Here is a 23,971-nt window from a genome sequence, read left to right as displayed (position 1 = left end):
CAAAAAGCCCTCCCTTCCATTGTAGGCACAAAGGAGGAGAAGGTTTGTGCTACAGGATCAGACCAATAATAATTGGGATTTATTTTTTCCTGTTTCAAAGGGTTTGATTATTCCATTTTCAGCAAGTGTCGTCATGGAAATGCCCTGCAGGCTGTGTTTGCAGTTGTGCTGGGAAGAGATTTGCTTTTCATTCATGACTAAAAATGGTGCTTTGATGTGTGTGCAGGTGAAGAAGTGTAGGGTTGAAGATGGTGTAATTGGCCAACTGTGGGAAATGTTTTGTCTCTAGATTTGAGAGTGAAAGCTAAACGTCATTTCTTGTGTTCTGGAGAGGAGACAAATGCATGCTTTTAAATGACTTCCTTCTTGAACATGGGAGTATTTAATCTGTTTCTAGGACACAATCTTTCCACTTGAAGAGAAGGTTGTTTTGAGTAAGGGGTGAGAAATGTTGCCATCTACCTACTAAATGAGAGACATTATTTGTGTAACCGCATTGTCATCTCCTGTAGAAGTAATTCTCTTCTTCTTTGTAAAGGTTCAGTTACTTCAAAACAATATTTTTTTCTGAAATCCACTGAAAGTGCCCTTGGAGAATTCTGTTTCTCATAAACTCAGTTTATCTAACCCATATACTGAATAGTCCCAGCTCTGTTAGAGGAATGCCAGGTGTACTCTTTCTTTGTTAGGAGCCATAAAATCTCAGCTGGATTGCTGCAGGATTGCAAAGGCTCTTCAAGTACACTTGAGATTTGGTTTATCCATACTTGATGAAAAAGGGGAGAAGAATCTTGAAGTGCTTTTAGTCATTACTTCACGGGGTTAGAAGACTGTCCATGCCTCAGCCCAATTATACCATTAGTCTGTCATTAATACAATGATGTTGTTGGGATGCTGCCAGCAGTCTTAGATGGGGTCTCCAAGGCTTGCTGCTGAGAATTTGTGCAAGATAGTGTGCAGCTTGCTGGAGGCAGGCTTGGGAACATGCAGTGCCTTGGGGGCTCATGTCTGCCCATCAAAGATGCTATAGCTTTTATTTTTTTCATTATTCAGATCTCAGTGAAGTGAATTGAATGTCCATTAAAATAAATGGAACGGGGCAAGTTCTGTGCTGCCTGTAACAGCCAGGACAAGGCTCTGGGATGGGAGCTGGGCGGGCTTCTCTGCCCTCACCATATTCTCAGCCACCTGGAAATATGTTTATTTTGGCAGTGCTGGGACTGGCTGCAGCCTGAGGGAGCTGGCTGTTGGCAGAGCTGCCTGCAGTAAGGGTAGGTGAAGGATCTGACTGTATACTGTGTTACAGCAAATGTTAACTGCAGATGCAGTCTGGAGAACAGTGGTAGATCCTCTGTCCTGGATGCGTTGGCTGACAATTCACCAAAACGATCACAAAGCAGCAAGAGGAGCTTTTTGTTATTGTTTTTTAATATGCTACTATTGAAGACGTGTCATGTGAGTCATCGTTGTGATGAAGATCTGAAAAGGGCAAATATATTCCTAGGATATGTGGAACGAGAGTTTGACTCAACAGAGAGATATAAATACCGCTGCCTGAAACCCCACTGAGCCGCCGTCTGTGCCACGGCCACCCATAACCGCACGCGGAACGGACAAGTGCGAGCAGGGAGCCCCACGGTTCGCTCCCTCGGTTTTCCTTTTATGCTGCCCTCGGATGGAAGACCCTCATCTGCGTTCCCAGCAGCGCCCGTTCTGCTGCACATCGATTCCGTGTGGCTCTAACCCCACTATACCGCTGCAGGCTGCGTTCAATGCTGTTAACGCGGGACAGCTTACCCCACCGACCATAGAGAGCCCACCCCCAGGGGCAGACAAGCCCGCTGCGCGTCACGTGATGCGGCGTCACGTCCGGTCTCCGCTCGCCGGTTTCCGGCGCGACTGTTCATACTGCGCCTGCGCAGTGCGACTTCCTCTCTCCGTAGCGGCGCCGGGCAGGAAGATGGTGAGCGCGGCACCGCGCCGCGGCCTATCCGCCCCCATCCGCCATAGAGCCGCTGTGCAGAGGCTGAGGGGCACGGCGATGGGGCGGCGGGGAGGGGAGGGAACCGGACAGCCTGCGGGCTCCACGGGAGGCCCGGGCGGAGGCCGTGTGCAGGATTCTCCGGGCGGGCCCCATCCCTAAGGCGTCCTCCGCGGCTCCTGAGGGGAACGGGAGGCCGGGCCCGGCTCGGAGCGGCCCTGGGGAGGGAGGCGTCTGTTCTCGGGTTTGGCTGTGGCAGAACGTGCCCCTTGTAGTTAAGTGAAGAACACTGTGCTGAAGGTGCTGCGGGTCGTCCGCAGCACTGCTTCTGACTGCTGAGCGCCCGTGTCAGGAACTGCCGAGGAGGGTGTGATGGCGGTGAAGTTGCAGCCGGCTCTGTTTTGCCTCCTGACAGGCCAAGCGCACCAAGAAGGTGGGGATTGTGGGTAAGTATGGAACCCGTTATGGCGCGTCCCTAAGGAAGATGGTGAAGAAGATTGAAATCAGCCAACACGCCAAATATACCTGCTCCTTCTGCGGCAAGGTGAGGCATCGTGTTCCCTGCAACAGTCCTTAAAAATCACGGTGTCAGTAGTGGTAGAAGTGCAGTCGGTGTTGCTTCAGGAATTTTCCTACTGAGAAGACAGCTAGTTTTGAGAAAAGTTTGTTGTGAACTCGCAACTACTGCAGAATCCTTTGTAAGATAAAAGGTTTGGTACACCTTGCAGGTGAATACAGTGTGTTGATTGAATGAAAATGAATCATTTTTCGTTACTCAAAATAAATGTGCTGTTGCCAGACTCTTATGTTGTAGGTGTCTAGTAAGAGGACCTAACAATTTATACAGCATGTGTGTTGTTCTGATAGTCAAGACATGATTGGAGCTTTGCTTTTCTTCTTTACAGCATACTTGGGAGGAAGGGACCTTTTTTTCACCTGTAGATCTTTTGATTTGTTATTTATGTTCGTCTGTGTGCCCTGTTACCCTGGATGAGATTGAATTACTGATACATTTATCAGTAATAGTTTTGTCTGATAATGTGTGTGATTGCAATTTACTTAAGTCTGTTTTTTGATAATCCAAGAGGCCCAGCAGCTTTTTCTTTGTCCAGACTATCAGTGCCTAAAAAGTACATATCTTTAATTGACTGGAAATGTAAAAAAGATTGTTTATTTATTTTTATTTAACATCTTTTGCAAGTGAAGTAAGATAAGAATGTTGTCAACACCATTTAAGCAATTGTCTGAGTCCAACATAGGCATAGGCCAAACCTGTTGTTGTCTTTACAAGACAATGAAGACTTCCTCAGGTGAAAGGATTTGGGTACTTGGCTGCTTAGATGCTGTCCTGTTTAGAGCTTCCTGTTTAGAGTGATCTTAGGATGTTAAGAACCAGCAAGTAATAGCAGTGTGGTGTCATTCATCACACTGGATGAGAGTATCAGTTGTTAGCACTAATGTAATTTGTTATTTGTTTTGTCTTGTTTTCCAACTGATTGAGAGTACTTTGTTTTATTACAGACCAAAATGAAGAGGAAGGCTGTTGGTATCTGGCACTGTGGATCCTGCATGAAGACAGTTGCTGGTGGTGCCTGGACTTACAAGTAAGGCTATGAAGTTTCCTGTTGGTATTCATTTTCATACAGTTGAAACATAATAAAACTTTTAAGATATTACTTAATTATAATCTGCTAAGCATTAAGTAGATCTGTCTCAAGATAATACATTTTTTGGTTCTTGTTTCAGCTTCATTGTTAACATTTGATTGGAGTGTAAAGTACTTGCTACTGCATTTCATCTATTACATTACTTCTGTTTTTGGTGGATCTCTGAAGTTTTCTTTCTCTTCAGGATTTGTCCAAGTGATTACTTTATTATTAAAGAAGTACAAGCTCTGCATCTTTTCCTGATCATGAAATAAATTTAAGCAGCTGCAAATGCAGAAACAAGTATTCATTTTTAAGTGGTCCTTCTTGTGCCTCTGTTTTAGTAGCATTTCTTACTGGAGATGGAAACTGTAGCTCTTGTTTGCACAAGGATCTGTTCTGTTGGCAGTGTTAGAAGGAGAAGAGCACGGAATGATGGTTGGTGCCTCCAGGCACTGTCAGAGTGGAATCAGCTGCTTGGTTGACATAGCTTGTAATAAATTATGCCTCTGATCAGGGGAGTATTTTTCTTCCTTGATTCTTGACTGTAAAAAAATCTTAGTTGTGGGAAGACACTCTGGCCTCTTACTTTAAAGTTTAAGCAGCACTTCTGTGGTTACTGCAGAAGCCTTTTCAGTTGAGAGAAACATGCAGTAGTTAAAAACAGGTTTACTTAAAATAATTTGTGTTTTGTTTTGTTTTCCATTGAAAGCCGTTGAAATATTGCAATCCTTATTGTGTTGGTACTTTTGCATGTCCCCCTTTATTTAAATTCTCCCTCACCCCTCCCATTATGGTAGAAGCCACCATTAGCCACACAAGTGTTGCTCTTACATGACTGGCTAATTTGGCTGAGATGTTGATGTGAAGTTGTATGCTTCTGTAGACAGGGGCGTTGTTATAATGAAAATCAGAGGTTAGCCTCCTGTTGACAGTGCAATCAAGCCACAGCTATTTGAAATTATTAGTGCTTTTTGGTGTGGGTTGTTCTGCTGCAGTGTGCAAATGACTCTGCTTCTTCTTTCAGTACCACCTCTGCAGTGACGGTCAAATCAGCAATCAGAAGACTGAAAGAGCTGAAAGATCAGTAGATGTTGCATCCTGTTCCCCCTGTGAAACGTGCTTTTTTTTTTTTCTCCACTGTTAAGATCTGTCCCTGTAACAATAAAAGGTGATATGGAGTGGAGTCAGGTTAATCTTGTTTTTCTTGTACTGTATTTATAGATATAACCATGGAGACATAAGTGTGAGGAAAACTTAAATAGTTTAAAGAAGCCCACCACAACTCGATGTGTCCTTTATGCCTGTGCCTTGAGGAATATCATAGAGCAAACTTATTAGTGAAGTGCACAGATGTAAGGGGGGAAGAGAGAGCGTGAAGCATCTCTCTGCCTTGTCCTGTTCCTGCTGCACGTGCTGCAAGATTGGGAGGCATTGAAATGGTAGAAGTGCAGCCTTCATCCTCTGCTGTCTGGTGCTGTTAGTTTTCCAGAGCCTGCTACACGGTGTTTTGTGTTGTGTGTGGATCTCAAGATTAGCCTGTGCAAATGCTGTCATCGGTTTGTTCTTTCTGGCCCTGAGATCTGGCCAGAAATGTATGGACTAGGGAACTTGAACATACATTCTAAATGGCAACATTATCTTTAGTTTGAGCCAACTCCTAGGACGGTCAGTCTTGGAGTAAGGGCTGCTGTTTGAGTTAATAATTGCCTCCAAACAATCAGGTGTAAGACAATGGATTGTTTTTTACAGCCAATTTGTCAGGTAAGTTTTGATTGGGATTGGGATCACAGGTTTGTTCTAGGTTTTCTGTGGTCGCTGCAGCACTTTGCAGTAACAGATCACGGGGATAACTTTGGTAACTGTTGGAAGAAAAGCAGAATAGATAGCTGTGGTTCCTTGCTGCAGCTTAAGGTCGAATTTATTTCGGGAAGTGATAAATGAAGACCATGTTATTAATGAACTCGATGTCTTCAAATGTTATATTAGATCTGAACTGGAGCCCTTTCTCATGCTGTAGTTCACCACCTTCATGAGATGGTCTTTGTTGGTAAGACTAATGTGCCAGGGGGAGGCTGTTGCCACTGCCCCTCAGTAATTACTGCGTTCATGCTGAGGCTGCAATTAAGGCCCAGGCTTCTGATTAAAGTCTGTCCAACCGCCACGGAGCAGTAGTTCATTAAGAAGCGGGGAGGATACGTCTATGCTACCTCCATCGCCGGGGGGTTGCACGGACGCGCTGCCTCCCCGCGCCGCAGGGAGCTGTGCAGGGCGGGAGTGGAAGGCCGGGGTTGTGCCGCTGTGCTGCCGCCGGGGCGCGCTGTCGGCCCGAGCAGATCTTGTTATGTCAGCCGTGAATCCGGTGTTGTTCCCTTTCAGCTCCGTGCCTCGCTTAAGAACCTGACCGTCAAAAGCGATGGGCACGGTGTTTTAAAGGGCATGTCCCAGTGTGGGTTCTGATTTCCTTGGTTGCCCTCGCTGCAGGGTCAGACGCTTTCGTGTGTGTGAGACCGAGGCTGCCTGCTGCTCCTGGGCTCCTTCAGGTCTCTTTCCCCATGCTCCTCCAAGATGCTTCAGGAACAAGAAGGACTGATGCACTGAGTGATTCTCCTGAGGCAGTTAGACCCTACAAGAAAAGACTGTCTGACTTCACATACTATTCCAGCTTTCAGCTGCTGCACATCTCACCTGGATGGTCACAACTCCCTCTGGGGACACAAAGCCTCACCAAGAGCTTGTGGCACGTGAGCCTCTCCACAACATGGACACAAAGAGGACAGGCAGCACCTCTCGACAGGACAAGAGGTAATGGCTTTAAGTTGCACCAGGGGTGGTTCAGCTTGGATATTAAGAAAAACTTACTCTCAGAAACAGCAGTAATGCATTGTCACAGGTTGACCAGGGGAGTGCTGGAGTCACTGTCCCTGGAGGTGTTCAAGAAAGGGGGAAATGTGGCTCTGTGGGACATGGGTATTGGGCATGGTGGGGATGGACTGAGGTTAGGCTAGATGACTTTGGTGGCCTTTTCCAACCTTAATGATTCCGTGATTCCCAGCTATGCACATGGGTCACAGCTTTTGGAAAAATGATTCCTCAAAGGATGCTACAAAGTGATACAGCAAGAAACTGTGTGTTTCCAGTTTCTCAGGGTGGCAGGGAACCACGGGCTTGAAACCGGCCCCAGTGCTTTGCAAGTAGCAGCTGCCATCAGTAACACATTCTTGCTCTGCTTATTTGATCCTTAGCGAATGTCTTTTGAGGCATGGAGTGTGGCAGAGTTGTGGATATGCCTCAGGTGCCCTTATTAGATGCCTGGATGCATTTTGAAAATGGCTGCTTAGAAAATGTCTAATTGCTATTCCACATATTCAAAGTGTTGTTTTTTTTTCTCTTGACAAGGCTCTGGCATGCCTTGGATTGCTAAATATACTTTCCTCTTGCAAATTCTTGGCAGGAAACTGTGTACGGAATCACGCCAGGCACTCTCTTCAAATGTTAACAAGCTCATCGGTGTGGCTTTCCCAGTGCAGAGTTTGTGCCCTTTCTTTCTTTCTTTCTTTTTTTTTCTTTTTAAACATATCCCCCCCAAAGAAAAAACACAACACAACCTCTATCCTTTCTATGCAGTGCTGCTCCGAGCATGTGAACTGCATGAGAGGGTTTCTCCAAAACACTTTGTTTGGTGCTCATCAGCCTGGTGTCACTGCTCTGCTCTGCCTCCTGGAACTCCTGTGAGTTGTAGGATTGGATTTTGGAGTGCATCTGAAAAACTGAATGCATTTCCTCATATCCCTTTCCTTGTCTTTCTCTGCTCCCTGTTTTTAGCAATGTGAACTATATCCTTTCATGGTAATAGTAGTTTTAATGTCTTTCAATAACACATTAGCAAATGAAGGAGCTTGTGTGCTCCCTTTTTGTTTTCTTCCAGTGCTATACTGGTGCAGAAGCAACATTTGAGCCAGTGCCTGTACAAATGCACAGAACATCAGGCCTGGGCTGAGCATCTCTCTCTGCACAGGCAAAGGGCAGGGGAATGCTACTATAGCACCTCAAACAACAAAAGCAAAGAAAGGGAGAAGCCACCAGCATAGCATCACCAAAACCTCAATGTCTCCCCAAAAGAAATGATTGGAACTGCACTCCTCCATAGGTCTGGTATGGTCTGTTCTTCCTGTGGCAGCAGAATGACAGCTGGCCTGAGTTTCTTATTTTTGTGCAATTGCAGGCACGTTATTGCTAGGTTACACCAGCTGAAGCTTTGAGTTGTGCATTTGAAATGTGAATTCTGTACAAGATTTCTTTTGCTTTACTTAGCATCCAACATCCTCTTCTGGCCTTCAGACATCTTACGGATGTACTTTGCAAGTATGTTTCTGTTCAGGTTGGAGATGTCAGATACCCTCGTGTTCAGAGTGCTACCTGCAGTTCACAGCAAAGCTGCATAGGGCAATGCACAGAAGCTGCAGCAGAGCAGACTGAGCTGTGGGGCCTCTGAGCTTGTTTGTCCCACTATGGCCTGGGTTCTAGAGAGTGAAAAACCAGGAGCAGCCTCTGATGCAGAAAAAGCCATATTTGAGACGATGGAAGAGTGATCCAGGCCGGGTGAAGATTTTGTCCTTTTCCACTAGTGTGCTGCTCAGAGCTTTGTGACTTCGGTTCATTTCTGCAGCATGGCTCTGTCAGTCTGGAGAGTGGGGGACTCATGGATAGTGTCCTTCACAGATCATGTGGCTCCCTTGATAATGACTTCTTTTTTTTTTTTTTCCTTCAACAAAATGGAATATTTTCATCCTTGAGTTAATGGACTTTTCTAAAGGACCTCTGTCTGCACCTAAGGGACTGCTTACTTGTGACTCATGAATTTGGTTGCAGGAATTTGCTCTGTGACTCTTCTCCCTTTCTTTGATTAACAGTAGAAGAGGAACGTTCTATTCTGCAGCCCTTGGCCACCCTGAGACAAATGTCCTTCAAGTTGCTGCTTTGTTCTCTCCTTCAGGCAATTCTGGAACTGCTCCAGTGCTTTGAAAGTGTGAAGAGAGGACCGGACTCCTCCAAATAAATATTATTTCACAGGAGATGCTAAGTGGTAGACAAAGAGGGCTGTTGGCTCTATCATTGAATAAAGTTACTCTGAGTCACCACTTACTACTGGGCCTCACCTTTAAAGGGAGAAGATTAAACACAGAGCGAGATTGTCTCTGATGTCCTGATGTCTACCAGAGGCAATGGGCACAAACTGAAATGCAAGATGTTCTGTCTAAGCATCAGCATTCTCTGATTCTGTGAGGCCAAACTGGTTGCCTAAAGATAGGATCCTGGTGTCTGTGTGTGTTTCCATTCAAGCTGTTGGATGTGTAACTGTTCTTACTGTAATGGATTGAATTTGGGATAAAAAGGAACATTTAAAACCTTAAATGCAGAGCAGATCCAAGTCATGAGAGGGAAGAAGGGAAACAAATAAGCCAGTCATTAAAAAGCTGATTTTAACCTTAGTTTGCTGAAGCTGTAATGTTCTTTGTGCATGGAGAAATAAGAAAGAAAAAAATGCAACTTCCTGTAGGCAGAGATGTTTATTCCAACGTGAGTCCACCCTGACAAAATGTAGCATGTGCCTTGATAGTCCTTTTGAACCTCAGGTGAAAATGGTGCCAGTACCTATTAAAAATGAAGAAGAAAATTAGATAGAGGAAGGAGCTAGGCCATCAGGAAGCTATGAAACCATAAAGAAAGTGATTTGTGACCAGAGCCTGTCAGCTACGTGACTGTTGTCAAGCATGCTGGCTTGGATTATCGTGGAAGCAATGCTTAGCAGCTTAAGACGATAGAGGCTTTTACAGCGTGGATCTCAGGCGATGGTAAGCTGATACACATTGCTCATTTAGAAATTCCAAGGCATTAGACATGGTAGTAGAGCTGCCAGTTGTGTTACTTGTCATTTTATTTCCAAAGGGTTGAACAAAGTGGTCAGAGTTTGTAAATGGGGATCGGGCAACTTCATCTGATCAATATGCCATTCTCCCCACTCCCCTTTGTTTCATGTGTTCCCACCTTATGTGCACTGTTCTGGAGGATGTGAGGTCCTTGAGGCATGAAACATCTTGTTTGGCTCTGTGGAGAGCTGAGCACAGAACTACCTGCTTCTTTTTACCTCTATTGTTCACCTGCAGGATAGAGATCACCCAAGCCTTTGAGAATATGTTTCCTGAATGCTCTCTGCTGTGTCAAAGGGAGAACTTGCCATCACTTGCAGAGAAAAGGGTTATGTGGAAGTGAAAGAGACTCTGGCTTGTGGTCTTGCTCTAAATCAGCTGCATTTTTAACATTCAGAAGCTAACAAAGATGAAAGACTCCTGGTCAACCTCTCCACTCCCTTGGAAAAAAAAATACAAAGACTTGATAAATATTTTGCATTAATAAATTCCATTTGTCTTATAAAACAAAGTTTGCCAACTACCAAAGCAGGGAAAATATTTTACATAACTCTGAGTGCGGAGTCTAATAGGTTGCTATGAGCCTGGTTTGAACAACTCTTTCCACAACCCAGAATGTGAAGGAATGCTAAGCTTCACCCAGGCTAGGACCAATCTTGCTGTGTGTACGTGTGCTTTTCTGCTGGCTGGTGGATTTTATTGCAGTGGAAGTGGTGTGCTGGCTGCCTTCTGGAGGGCGGTGTCCAGCAGGTGAAAGGTAGGCCATGGAAAAAAAAGATGAAGGCACGAGTGTGGCCCAAAAAAATGTTTGTGAACCCAAAACAATGCCCTGCTCTGGGAACTTTGCTATAAAAGGCATGAAAAGCACAGCTGTCTACCATTATTGTTTTGTTATTAATTTTTAAGAGTGATGCTGATTAACCAGTGGGACAGATTCCCTAGGGATGTTTCTCCGTCTGGACTACTGAGAATTTCTGATTCTCAGGGCAGCGAGGACTGAGCACTGGCTGTTTCTGTTCGTCAGGACAGGGTCAGCTCTGTTTTTTCATTAGGCTGTACAGTGGTGGTGATCAGTTGCAATGTCTACAGGACCCACAGCAGCATCTCCTTGCAATTTGCAAGCCCATGCCCTTGCTTTTGGGTAGCACTTCCAGGCACATAGAACTATGGATTTTTATGGATAGTAGAGAGGTGGAGAGGGCTGAGGCTGGAGCTTTGGTTTCCGGAAAGCTGCATGAGGAGCTTTGCATGAAGAGAGCAGGGTGAACTGTTCCTTGCTGTTGCCCCAAACCATGTTTCTTGAGCAAGGAAAGGGCTCTTTTATGGTGTGGAGCATGTGATTTGTAGAGGTGACATCCCCAGGCTGATGAGGCCAAAAAAAGAGCTTGATTCCTCTCTGACCTAACCACTACAAGAGAAGGTTGATTATGTAGAAGCAAGTGGAGGAAGGAGAGATAGTTAGCACAGGTTGGCTTTCTGGTTTCTAATCTTACCATGGTGTTAACCAGGCTTTCCAAATGTGCTCTTAGTTCACTACGTACTTGTTATAGTTTTAACAGCCAATGGTATAGGTCTGTCTCCAAACAACAGTCCCAAGCCTGTTTGGGGCGTAGTCCAAACCAAGCATGGTCTTCTGGTTTTGTAGGCTACTCATCATCACAGCTGGCCAACCTTCTTCCACCCTTTTTGTAAGTCCATTTTCATTGTTCTCCCAGGTTATCAAGTTGACCAGCAGGATCTGGAGTTGTTTTTCTGCTCAACTGAAGTGTACCTCATGACCACCATTTCCTGCCACCATTTCCTACCCCCCTTGAAGATGAACTAGGTTCAAGTTTTCTCACATATACATTTGCAAGCCTATTTGCAAGGACGAGAAAAGAAGTAGTGGCTTTAAGTTCAACCACTAGAGGTTTGGTTTGGATATTAGGAAAAATTTCTTCTTAGAGTGTTGAGGTATTGGAACAGGCTGACCAGGTTAATGGTGGAGTCACTGTCCTGGAGGTGTTCAAGAAACATGCAGATGTGGCTCAGAGGGATATGGTTTAGTGAGCACAGTGGTGATGGATTTATGATTGTACTAGATGGTCTTAGTGGTCTTTCCAACCTGAATGACTTGCCTGTCACCAATGAGCCTGGAGGGAAGGTCACAATGATAGGCTCCCAAGCTTCTGGTGGTATCAAGGCTGGTCAATGCCATGAGTTAAACCTTGCAGAAAATGAGTTCTGCAGCAACTCTAGGTGTACAAGCGTGGTCCGGAGCAGCTCTGCCACTTTGGACTTGTGTGCCAGGAAGACATGCCATAGCTACAGCCACATGAGAAGGGGCCATTCCCTCTTGGGAAAATATCTGAAATAGTAAACTTAAGGGTTTATCCTGAATTGGGGTGAAAAATTATTTGTGAATCCCAAACAATGTCTCTCACAGAGCTGTGGGAATGTTGCTATAAAAGGCACGAAAGCCCCAGCTGTGTATGATTATTGTTTTCTTGTTAATTTTTAACAATGAGAGTAATTACCCACTGGAACAGATTCCCCCCGGGATGTTTGCTGGTCTTTAGTATTTAAACTATGAGATCCTGGGAGCAGAGACATGTCTGGGGCAAAGTGTACATATAACATCGAAAACCACAGTGCCTTCAGCCATGGCTTGTGCAAACCTACTTTCAATTGCACGGCAGCAGTCTGGGAGGACGCGTGTGGCCAGACACGCTGTCTTAGAGGGGTGTCAGCTCCCGCCAGGGTGGCAGTAAGTCTTGGGAAAACCTGGAGAGCTGGGCAGCCCTGAGTGCCTGGAGTCTTTCTCAATTTCACCAGACTGGTATTTTACAGCAGAATGTCTTCAGTCAGACTGTTTCTAGTGAAGAACAATTAGTATTTGTTTTAACAGAGATTGAGACTCTTAGGAAAGAGTTTCAACAGCTGAAGGATCAGCCCTTGGTCACCAAGAGCTTTTTTATTTTTCCTATCCCCATTCCCATATGCTCTACTTTATAGGATTTGGTTCTGGAGCAAATGGAGACTTGCCACTAAGTTATACTTTTGGTCAGAAAAGCAACACCAAGCTGGTTTGCTGATTTTGTGAAGCAGAGGATAGACCCCCTTGCACTGCGTGCACAGACATCCTGGCATCTAATTAATAACTTGCAGTTAAGCAGTGGCTACTACTTTGCATCATTTCAACACGGTTGTCAAGTGGAAAAATTAAAACCAAGAGAGAGCCAAAAAAACAGTGGTGACAACAACAACAACAAAGGTTTAAAGTTCTAGGAAATTTCACTATATGAGTTCAAAATTCCTTGCGCGTTCAGGGTCTGTACTGTTTGCTGGCAGGCGATGCTGATCAAAACAGCAAGGCCCTTTCTGTTCAAAGCCCTTCTCTCCTAAAGCACTTCTTTTTTGACTGGAATTTCTCAGCCCTAAAGTGCACATGTATTTTGGAAGGGGGTGGATGTGGGGAGAATGTGGGACTGGGTTTGAAGAGAAGTCCGAGGAGGGCTTTAGTGATGCTTAAGGAGCTTGCACATGCTCTGTGGCATGTGGCAAGCAGGGAAGGATGGCAGAGCAGTTGCTCTGAGGATGGGGCCAGGAAGACTATGGAGTGACACAGCTAAGAGATTTGCAGAGCAGAGGGCATCCATGCGCAGGCTAACAGCCAAGAGAAACCTGGTCCTAATTTTTTCTGGGAATTGAGGAAAGCATTTGTCCATAAGCCTGTCCTCCTCATTTGCCTGTCAGCAGCTGGAGGCAAGGGCTGTGCTTGCCTGGTTCATGGCACGGAAGGCTTTCCTCTGGGCTGAGGGGTTTTGGCGCAGTGCTGTTAGAAAACAATAACAATAATGTCTCGTGAGTTAGGTTTTCCACTCTTTTATGCTGCTGGCCCTGGGGAAGAGCTGAGGCGTGCAACACTGTTGGCACAGCCAGCAGTACCACAGCTATCAACAGCTGAATTGAGGAATTGTTTTTTTATGTGTCTTCGTGCTCGAGGTTATGGGAGATGTGAGGGGAAGGGGCCCAAGGGAAGGCTGGTGTTAAGAGTGGATCATGAGCTGTTTCTGCTTTACTTGCCTTTCCTCTGTTGTCTTCTCTCCATGGAGGAATCCTGTGGAGGCACATGCTTATAACTTTTCCCAGAAGTCTTCGTGAGGTTGGCAGCTCTGGGATCTGTGTGTCTGGAGACTAGCTGTGTCTGTAACACAAAGGCATGAAAGATCAGCAGTCTCAAAAACATGACCTATGAGGAAAAAGTCTAAAGGATCTGGAGACATAAATGCTTTTTTTGACTTCTTTTTTTCTTTCATGTGCTAAAAATTGCTCTAAGGAGATAGAATCTCATCAGTTCCCTGTATCCGTGGCCAAGCAATGATATCCCAAGCTGAGGCAAGAGAGGGCCTGGTTGGCCTTACTTTGAGATGAGGTTGGAGCAGAGACTTGCAGAGGTCCTTCAGCCTCTGTTATTCTGTAGTTCTGTTAGGAGCAACTCAGAAAACCAGCAGTGACAATGGCCACATGGTAGAGAAATTTGGTGCTGGGATTGTCGGAAAGTTTTTAAGCTGGAGGTTAGGCAAGCACTTGTCAGAAGTGGCTCTGTTTGAACTGATGCTAGTGTGAGGCATGAAAGCAGACTGTCCTCCTTAAGTCCCTTCTGGCTTTGCCTTTGAAGAGCAACACAGAGCTCTGAGGGCAACAGGCTGTGCATACTCCATTCTTGCTTGGAGGATAGAAGCCCAAGACTTACGGACACCTGGCCTCAGATAACAGGGAACCTGTGATGCTGAAGGGTTTCATCAAGAAGAATGCCTTTCCATGTGTTCACCCTCCTGGCTTGTGAGTTGTCCAGAAAGGAAAGGAACCAATTCTGTGGGTGACTCATGGCCTCTTTCTAAAGGACCCAATAATGCTGGGTTGAATCACTGTGCAAACATGGGCAGAGCTGCGAACAATACCCAGAAGTATTGGCCTCCTTCCTCTGCCTTCATTTCAGGGTTTTATTACTACATCTAAACCTGTGGTTCACAGTTCTTAGGGAGGTATGTTTAACAGCATGCATGTATCATCATCCAGATCTCTTCTTCTTTGCCCTGTGCCTTTATATGTGAGGCAGTGATGGAGGGGCCTGTAGCTTCTTGCATCTTCTTGCTTCTGTGGGATTCCCGTGGGCTGAGCATGACTGAATGGCTGCAGTCCTGGGGATGAGAAGTGCCTCACACCCTGCTGATATATAAAACATCTTACTGTTCCCTGCCTAACGCGTTTGTTCAGTGCCCATTCCATGAAGCTGCTTCTCGCGCTGTTTTCCTTGCAGGATATGACTCTGTGTACATAATTAGCCAAGAAACATTAGTTTAATGAGTTGTGTGTGTCTGAGTTAAGCCCAGCTCCATCTCAGATTGCTGTCTTCTCCCTCACCTTTCTCCTATTGGGAGATCTCTATATCTTTGCAGCACAAAATGCTCTGTCATGCTTGTCTCAGGGGGTTGGATGTGGGCAGCATCTCTAGCTGGTCCCCAGCCAAAGAAGACCAACTATCAACGTAATTATCTCTTTGACTCATCGTGACTTTTATTGCTCTCTTCCCTTCTTTTTTTTTTTTCCTTCCAAGTTTGATTTGCTCTTTCATAGCTATTGTTTCCAGCTCTGTATTCCCAGTGGCTCTGGAGGACTGCAGTATATCCATGCAAGAATCACCGAGGCGGGTTCTGTGGTCTGTTCAGTGCAAGAGTTCAGACTGAGTGATCATTTTGGTCTCTTCTGGCTGGTTTCTGAGCTGAGGGGTTAAGCACAGGGAGAGAAATATCTGGCCAGCAGGCTGCACTGGGCAGAAGCCGGGCCATCGGTTGATTCCGAAGCTGAGATCTTGGTAACCTCAGGTTGCCCACAGCCACTAGCTAAACAGTGGCTCAGTAAGGTGAAGGGAACACTGACTGTTTGGTCCACTGAACAAATAAAAGGCTCCTGACAGGTTCTTCTTTCCCTGTTCCTGGCTTAGTGAAAGCACAGTGCTGACTTGGCTAGTTGGCTTTGCCTCTGAGCACAAATGCACTAAGCTTCTAGAGCCACCAGTGTGGAAATATTTGCAGTGACCAGACCAGCACAATGACAACTATAGAAAGAAAGGCAAGATCTGGGCATCTTACAAGCTTGCTGACAGGTAAAAAAAAAAAAAAAAAGTATGGGTGGATAGTATATAGCCCACAGAAGTGGCATTTCCCTTTCCAGTTCTTCCTTTGTTGCCTTCTTTCCTGAAGTTACTTGAGTTAATCTGCAGCTCGGTGAGGAGAGACCTGTACTCGGTCCCTTGAAGGGAGCTGAGGAAAGAATGACTGTGGGAGATTATTTGCTTTGGGGATTTATCTTTGGGCAGTTTGGGTATGCAAAGGAGACAGCTGTGCTGGAGAAGGTGCACTGAGATCCAGTCTGAAGCAACAGGAAAATAAGTAATGAGTTCACGTCTTTTATTTCTTCACCAAATTGCATTTCAAAAGTAGATTTTGTAAAGCTTTAGCTTCAGACTAGGTACCAGGAGGAACAGTCTGAATTAGTTTACCTATTTCTGCTTCAAAAATTCTAAAGGTTTATCGTCATTCTGGAAAACATTCTGACATTTCTCTTATAGTTGAATATACTGTTCCTATTAAAGAATGTCATTCATTTGATGTAGATGTAGATAAAACACATTCCTTTCACTGATGCAATTAGTGAGCTGAAGACATTGGGAAACTGTTGAATACTGCAATTTGAGGCCTTTAAGAGCAACAGCGAATCCCTGACTATGATGGAAAGTGCCCAGTTGTGCCAGTACTGTTACCTGGTTAGAGGATGCAGATTCATTTACTGAGAGTTTCAAAAAGTCTGTGACAGGGTAAGAATTTTAGACTTACTAGCTCCCGTGGAACCAAACCCATATGAACTATCTCATCTGTGTTTCTAAATTTCTCACAGGAATTGTTTATCTAAGATGAAAACCAGTACTTTTTGTGAAACTAAGCATTTCAACAGGGCACGTCTCTCTGATGAATTTTTTCCTAGATTTTTCATGGGAGAATGACAAAATAAAGGCCCAAGGTTATTTATTTTATTTTTTTAAGATAAATTAATGGGCTTTAGAAAGCTGTGGAAGTTTTGTTTCTTCATCCTAAACCTGAGAAGGTCAATGAAAATGACTATTTTTTTTTTTTAAGCAAGAAAGAGCAACAATATTTTAATAATCTTTCTTCCCAGCCAGCTTGGCTGATTTTTCACTTAGCCACTGAAAAAAGCCATAGAAGAGAATGATAACCCTATGCCTCAGTAGCCCTGAAGCTAGCTGCCTTGTAAAGTCCCATTTGAACAGCCTGGTGATGGTGCCACAATGAAGATGGCCAGACTCCTGTGATCAAGTCTTGGGGTTTGGGCCTTGATAACAAAGCTCCACTTGAAAATATGGTCATTTTTAAATGGTTAGGATTGTGTCAAAAGCAGAATTTATCCCTTGTTCTCTAAAGGACAAAGCAACCTCAATCTCTCTTCCTCTAGGGTCTTGCAATGAAGTTTCATGAGCCTTCAGCGGGGCTAGCTGAGCCAGCATTGTGCTTGGTCTCACTGCTGCAATGTTTTGGGCTGCCAATGAGGAACTGATGTCAGATGCACACAAAAACATCCATGGACATGTTCCACAGATTCCGTGGGTCAGGCACTCTGCTGCAGACAGGTTTTCTCCATCAGGCTTAAGAGGGATAGGAAGGGTGAAAGGGGTGCCTAGGCTGCTACAAACCAGGGACAGAGGCCAGCTGTGCCATGCTCGGTTCTCCAGGGCTTTAACCTCCAGTCCACAGAGCTCAGCTCCTTCTGAAAAAGGACAACGCTGCTCAGCAAAACTGTGGAGCTGGGAGGCTTGCGGGCTGAAATGAATCCAAAAGACATATTAACAAGCATGAGAGGCCTGTGATGAAATAGCTAAGGTATTAATGCACCAGAGAGCGGTAATGAATACAAGAAATGCCCACATTTACCCAAGAGGTCCCAAAGGCCTCTTGCCCAGAACATTGTGACCCTAAAGGAATTATTTTAAAAAAGCTAAACTTCAGGACTAGCACTTCAGGAACAAAATCTGGGCTAGTGTGCTTGCTCAGCTGCTCAGACCTCTTGGCTGATGAGACCCTGTTATGAGATCTGTGCTGTTTAAAGAGCACGGATAAGATTCTCTGGGACTTATCACCAAGGAGCTGCTCTGAGCCCTGTCAGGTGTGTTTGCCCCCTTGCCTTCTGGATGGCAGGGATCTCTCACTGCACAAAAAGACTGATGGAGGTACTAAAGCATAAGCTTCTCTTTTCAGATAAGACACTGTCATCTGGTGTCAGGGAGGATCCTGAATGCTCAGGTATTACCCTGTGATGTGTAAAATCTCTTCCAGAACTCTCCTGTATCTCCTCATCTCTCAGCTGCTGGAGGAAAAACATGGGGTGCAAAGCATGGGCCAGCACAGGCTGAACTTCCACCATCAAAATTTGACTTGCACCACTTTTCTTTGTTGGTTTGTCCAGGTATTTCTTTAGTGCACTGAGCACCTGGAGATGGCCCATCAGTGCTGTGCAGTGCTGGGCTGCAAGGAAATGGGAGCTAAGGACTGAGGAGCAAAGACCAAGCATTGACAGAGGGGTGAGCACCTCTGGTGCTGGATAAAATACAAATGCCATGGCAGAGAGAGAACCAGTGCAAGTTTGATGGATCTTCCTCTGAAGTTAATTAAAAACTAATGCCTATTGGCCCTGGTTTTTGAGGACCTGAACCTAGCTGTTAGGATTAATTCAATGCAGCCTTGCAGTTTTTTGACTTGTAGAAGGGAGACTGTCCCACTATTGTCTGTTTCTGGGACTTCACCCACGCTGCTCAGCCCATGTTTGGCTCTCCTTTAGCCTTTCTATTGTTCTTCTATTCTTGTTTTCTTTTTTAATGTCTTTTTTCCCACTCAGGTTGCCCCAGTGAGAAAGAGCTGGTGAGAGGAGGCTTTGTAGCACAGTACTAGAGGCATGAAAACCCCACCGTATTTTTGTTATTTTAGTGCACCTGATGTGATAGTCCTTACAGCCGTTCTTTGCTTTAGTCATTTACAAGCCCTGATTTTAGTCCAAAACAAGCTTCCTTGAAATAAAATAATCTTTCTTCACTCTTCCTGTAGAAGCCAAAAGTATTTTAAATTGGACTGGACTGGCCAAGACACAAGGTGGAGAAGAGGCTGGTATGCTGGGGACATTTTAGTAATAAGAGAAATAATATGAAAGGAAGGATTAAACTTGGTGTTTTATGTGTGTTTGTTGAGTCAATTTATAAGGTGCCTTTTGCAAAATATCTTGAGCACTGCATGAAAAACCACAAAGCAAAATATTTAAAAAATCTGGACACAAAGCCAACATGTCCCAGAGTACAGCCAGGCAGCAGAGGAGAACCTGGCACTGGGTGAAGTTCTCTAACCACTGGGTACCCGCAGAAGGACGTCTGTATCTGTGGGGCATGGTAAGGCATGGGGGAATGTATCTTTTCCCTGCAGCCAGCCAGGAGGGTCTCTGTGGGCAGCCCAGTGCCAAGAAGTGGCTCTATGTGAGGGATATGGTGGCTAAGGCTGTCATTTCTCCTCCAAGCAGAGACCTGGGGTGAAGGACTCATTGGAGATGGGGTGACCTGGTGGAGCCTAGAAGTGATCCTTTGCAATCCCAGCCGGTTTCCAGGTGGTCTACAAAAGACAGGGCTGCTTAAATGGGGAGCATGCCACTGGGGACACCTGGTGTTCTCCTGGCACTGCTGCCTCTGGCCTGGATTCAGCAAGAGACCAATTAGCAGCCTGTTACAGTGATTTCACCTGGCCACAGCAGGAGAACAGATGTTCATGGCAAGCTCTGCATTATGGGATTTTCTTGCTTGCATTTGAAGGTCAGGACAAGTGTTGACTCTGGCAAGCTGTGGAGCTGAGGGCGGCTTCCAGCTGGGCCTGCAGAGCCTGCTCAGGGCTTAGCCCTGTCACAGGGCTGATATGCTGCCCAGGCCTTTGGAAGGCATGTGGAACCTCCATGCAAAGAGCACCTTAAGGACTGCGGTTAAGAAGACCGCTTGCAGTCACGTGTAGTTGGGTGAACTCCTGAGTGACTTGTGGATGTGACATATGTTGAGGATTTGGCTGAAGTACAGACCTCAGGTCAGAGCTGGAGAGTCCACTCTTTTAAGGGTGATGAGGGACTGTGAAGGAATAGGGGAGGAAAATGGCCATACTGAGAACTATAAACAATGCAAGAGATATTTTTTAGCATCTGTAGCATAGTTAATTTCCTGATGCAACATTTCTTCAGAAAACATTTCACTGAAATAAAATAGAAGGAACACCTTGCCTGGGAGAACAATGATAAATCTTCTGTACCGAATGGCATTTATCAGCTGTACAGGAGGACCTGGGAGATGGGTGAGATCAAGCAAACACTGTGAACTTGGTGGGTTTCATTCCTCCTTTCTCTGCGGTCAACCACATGCCTCTCTCACAACAAGGATGAGAGCAAAATGCTTAAAACCCAAGAAAACCAGCTTGTAAAACTACAGCTGTTGGTGGTGAGGCCCTAGATAGGACTAGAGTCTGTTTTTAGCCCTTGTTTTTGTCAACAGACTGGAGCTCAAGTTCACAAAGCATCCTGTTAGTTGGCTGTGACTCTTGCTAAAAATAATAAGGCTTTGGGCTATTGCTGCTGGGGAAAGGGATTTTGGGTAGAACTTGAATGAGGTCTAGGTTCTTTTTGGTTGTCTTTCCCAGTGGGAAGACCAAGGTGAAGTCAGAGATACTCTAAATGTGTTCTATTTTACTGATACGTGATCTGCTTGTCCACCTGTCCATCCATCTGTCCTAGTCTTGGAAGAGAGGTGGTATCAGGAATTACAGAGCCTAGTCCTCCTGTTGGAATCCTGAATGAGAAGCATGGGGCAATGCACACACATGGCAGCACCTCCTGCCATTCTGTCACATGGTTTTCAGGTATTATTTAGAGACTGTCCTTGCCTTGAGGATTTTATCAGCTAAAAGCAGAGATTATTTACAGCCTGATTTCTTTAGGAGTATTTGCGTGCCCAAAGCAGAGCGATACTTGTGTGGAAGATGTTAGAATAGGGGCTGATACTTGGCACTGCCGCAAAGCATTGCCGCAGGAGCTAGTTTGCATGCAGGAAGACTTGACCTTGAACTTTCTCCTGCAGTTCAAGCCAACATCCTCTATCCCCTAGGCCTGAAAAATGTTCCTCCCCCTTGTTTTAAAAATACATTTGTTATGTCTAATATCTCTGGCCAGGATAGTGCTACAGACTTTTACCCGCAGAGCTATGTGGGTCAGGGGTGGGGGGTGATGTGATTTCTGAGCAGCTTTAGTTGTGCTCGTTGAAGTACCCTGTGCAGCTACACCAGCAGAGCTGTATTTTTCTGAAGTCAGCTTATTGCAGGGATGGTGACTTGACTGTTTCAGTGTGCAGTGCAATCCTGTTAGGCTTCCTGGGCTGACACTGGCAGCCCCAAGTTAGCTGGGACATCCATGTTGCTGGTTCAAGAGTGGATCCACATGGATCATGCTGAGCTTGCTGTCAAGCCTTTCCAGGTGCTTCTCACCACTATTGGTTTTGCTGTGTCAGGAGAAGCTGTGTTTTCCTGCAGGCCACCATTTAAACCTAGTGTGCACGCAGAAATCCTTGCTGGCTCCCACACAGCTCCGTGTCCTGACCTGTCCCATGAAATTAAAAGAAACAGAAACTGTTTTCTAGGAGATCTGCTGGGTACAACTGGCCCACAAAAGCTATTGAGATGGGGTTGTTTCTGCAGTAGCTAAATGGCTGGAAGAGCTTGAAAGCTGTGTTATCTTCCTATTGTGCCACTGCTTCTTCTTTTGTCTCTCTCAGAAGATGTGCATCCTCAGAGCATTGTGCAGCATGGCATGAGCACCTGGGCAAAGCCAAATGCACCAATCGTGGGGAGAGCCTGCAGAGAGCTGCCTCCCATCTCTCTCTGTCGTGCTGTATTCACCCACAGCTTCATGCTGTTGGGATCCATGGTGTGTTTTGCACCTTCGTGCCTCTTGCACAGAAACCCTCTCTGCTTGCACTGCTGAGTTCTCATGCTAGAAGGCAGCATGCAGGAAGACAGACTCCCAGATCTTTAGAAGTTCAGCTAGAGCTTTGTTGAGAAACAGAGCAATTCCAACAAGTACAAGCAGCAAGAGGAAGAGGCTTCTTTTTACAGCATACCCTCCATCACTTTCTATGTCCATTGCAATTTCTAGTTCTTCTGTATCTTACATAATCAGTTTTTCCCTTTGCTCTCGCCTTGCAGCTACCGATGCATGCAGCCTTGCAGGAATGCCGCACTGCTTATCGGGCTGGGCTCGCCAAGCTTCTGGCATCCGGCAGAGGGCAAGCGAGCTAAGAGAGCATCCCCACTCCTGCAATCTCTCCTTCTCTGCTCGCATTAGGCCCGTGCTGGCAAACCCAGCAAATTGACAGGAAAGGTCGTTTGGGATCATTCTGGGCTCCCAGCAGATGAGATTCATTTATCCGAAGTCATTTTCCCCCTCTTCACTTTTTTTTTCTTTTCATTTGTGGGGTGTGTCTTTTATCAGAACAAATTAGTGTATGCATCATCAAAGTAATTTAAAGTGGTGTTCTGCTCTCAAAAGACTGCAGCAGAGGAGCAGCAGTTGTTATTCATTTGCTTACTTTAAAGGGTCAGAGTTGGGCTGTACGTGCTGCAGGCTGGGAGAGTTGTCAGTGCTGAAGGAAATCATGTACTCATCTGCATTGAAATGCTTGTTGCATATCCTGGCTCTCTCAGGCTTTTCTGAAAAATCCCAGTGCCTGCATTGAAGGTGAAGAAATCTTACTCCAGTTCACAGCTGTATGTAGAAAGTGAGTAACTCATCTTCTGCCTAAGATAATACGAGATAACTGGATATGAGGAACAAGTATTTTATACTTGGGGTAGTGAAGAATGGGAACAGATTGCACAAAGGGGTGGTGGATGCCCCATCACTAGAGGCATTCAAGGTTAGGCTGGACCGGGTTCTGAGGGCTGTAAAGGCTGCGTTTGCTCTTGACTGCTCCCACAGCCCAGTGTGGCCACAGCAGAGTGCCCACAGGGACAGGCTGACTCATGGAAGAGACCTGCACTGAAGAAGGAGAGGATGGATCAAGCACAGAGCAAGCAACTGGTTAACATCTTCTGGTCAGATATGTATCCCAAAAGTCAGCATCTTGTATGGAGTTTCACAGAATCATAGAGTATCCCAAGTTGGAAGGGACTCCTAAGGATCATTGAGTCCAAATTCTTTGGGGAGGTTAACTTGGAGCCTTCATTTCAGAGCTGTGGGTGAAGGAGGAGAACCTGTGCTTACAGATGGCTCATTTTAGTGGAACAGGTTTCATTTGGAGCCTGTGAGAGACAATAAACAGGAAGTCCTGCAATGACATTTTTATGAAACTGCTTTGCAGAGTGGGCCTGAGCTTAAAATCCAAATTTAGTTAATTTGAGTGGGAGTGGCCTCAATTTTAATGTCCACTCACTTTCAAGGCAACATGATGAATTTTGGCTCAGGCTGATCCCATGTCTATGCAAACCCACATGCTGGGTCCCACCTTGTGCCTCTCCAAAGGCCCTTTACCCTTCTGTGATACTATATTGGCACTCATCCTTTAAGACCTCAGCTGCAGTGTTTTTGTGCAGAGTTATTCTGTTATTTTTTGCTGTATTCTGCAGCAGAGATGACTTAATTTTAAGGCTTAAGTAGCTTTGTACATTAGGCCATTAAATTTTCCTTGGAAATAAACATGGAGCTATAAACCTAAAATCGTGCTCTACTGTGGAGTGAGGCACCAGAATCTTAAATAAAAGGATACAAGCAGTTCTGGATAATAACTAACATGTGATAGCAAGTGATGAGGAGAGGCTGTAGGCTGGGTTTGGGCAACCTAAAGCCAAAGCCAAAGGTGGTTGTTGTGTTTGACTCTAAAGGGAGAATTCAGGAGAGATGAAGTTAGGAATACCTTTTTTGTGTATTTCTCTTGCCTCTGTGCTTTGGGTTAAGTTATGAATGGTGCCTTGCCAGTACAAGGCTGTTCCTTGTATTTTTCCAGTGCTTGTTTTATAGGTCCCATGAGGCAAATGTAGTTACTTCCCCAAGGAGGCTTTGACTTTAGCAGCTAGGGACCAGCAGCTGGAGCTCTTTCTCACTACATACTTATACCACTCTTCCCTTTACCTTCACCCTGCCCACCAGAGCCCTTTCCTTGGGCTCATATCATCCAGCCTTGCTCCTCCTTCCTGCAATGTTGTTATACAAAGCAGCATCTCAGCACGGTGCCTTGGAAAGGGCTGTTTTCTCTCCTGAGCAGATTCTCCGAAGTTGTTATTGCTTTTCCAACAGCA

The 23,971-nt window shown here is 45.4% G+C and overlaps 1 protein-coding gene across 1 annotated transcript; it reads left to right on the top strand.

The window, feature by feature from the left end:
* Positions 1-1,882: 1,882 nt before the first annotated feature.
* Positions 1,883-4,813, top strand: RPL37A (ribosomal protein L37a). The gene is made up of 4 exons (XM_065750552.1): positions 1,883-1,963; positions 2,397-2,525; positions 3,503-3,585; positions 4,655-4,813. The coding sequence occupies exons 1-4, from the start codon at positions 1,961-1,963 to the stop codon at positions 4,716-4,718; spliced, it is 279 nt and encodes a 92-aa protein (XP_065606624.1). The 5' UTR covers positions 1,883-1,960; the 3' UTR covers positions 4,719-4,813.
* Positions 4,814-23,971: the final 19,158 nt, after the last annotated feature.

This window comes from Cyrtonyx montezumae, unplaced genomic scaffold, assembly GCF_038088225.1.
Source record: "Cyrtonyx montezumae isolate F1298 unplaced genomic scaffold, pur_monq_1.0 scaffold_7, whole genome shotgun sequence".
NCBI classification, from domain to species: Eukaryota; Metazoa; Chordata; class Aves; order Galliformes; family Odontophoridae; genus Cyrtonyx; species Cyrtonyx montezumae.
This window is presented reverse-complemented; position numbering and strand designations above follow the sequence as displayed.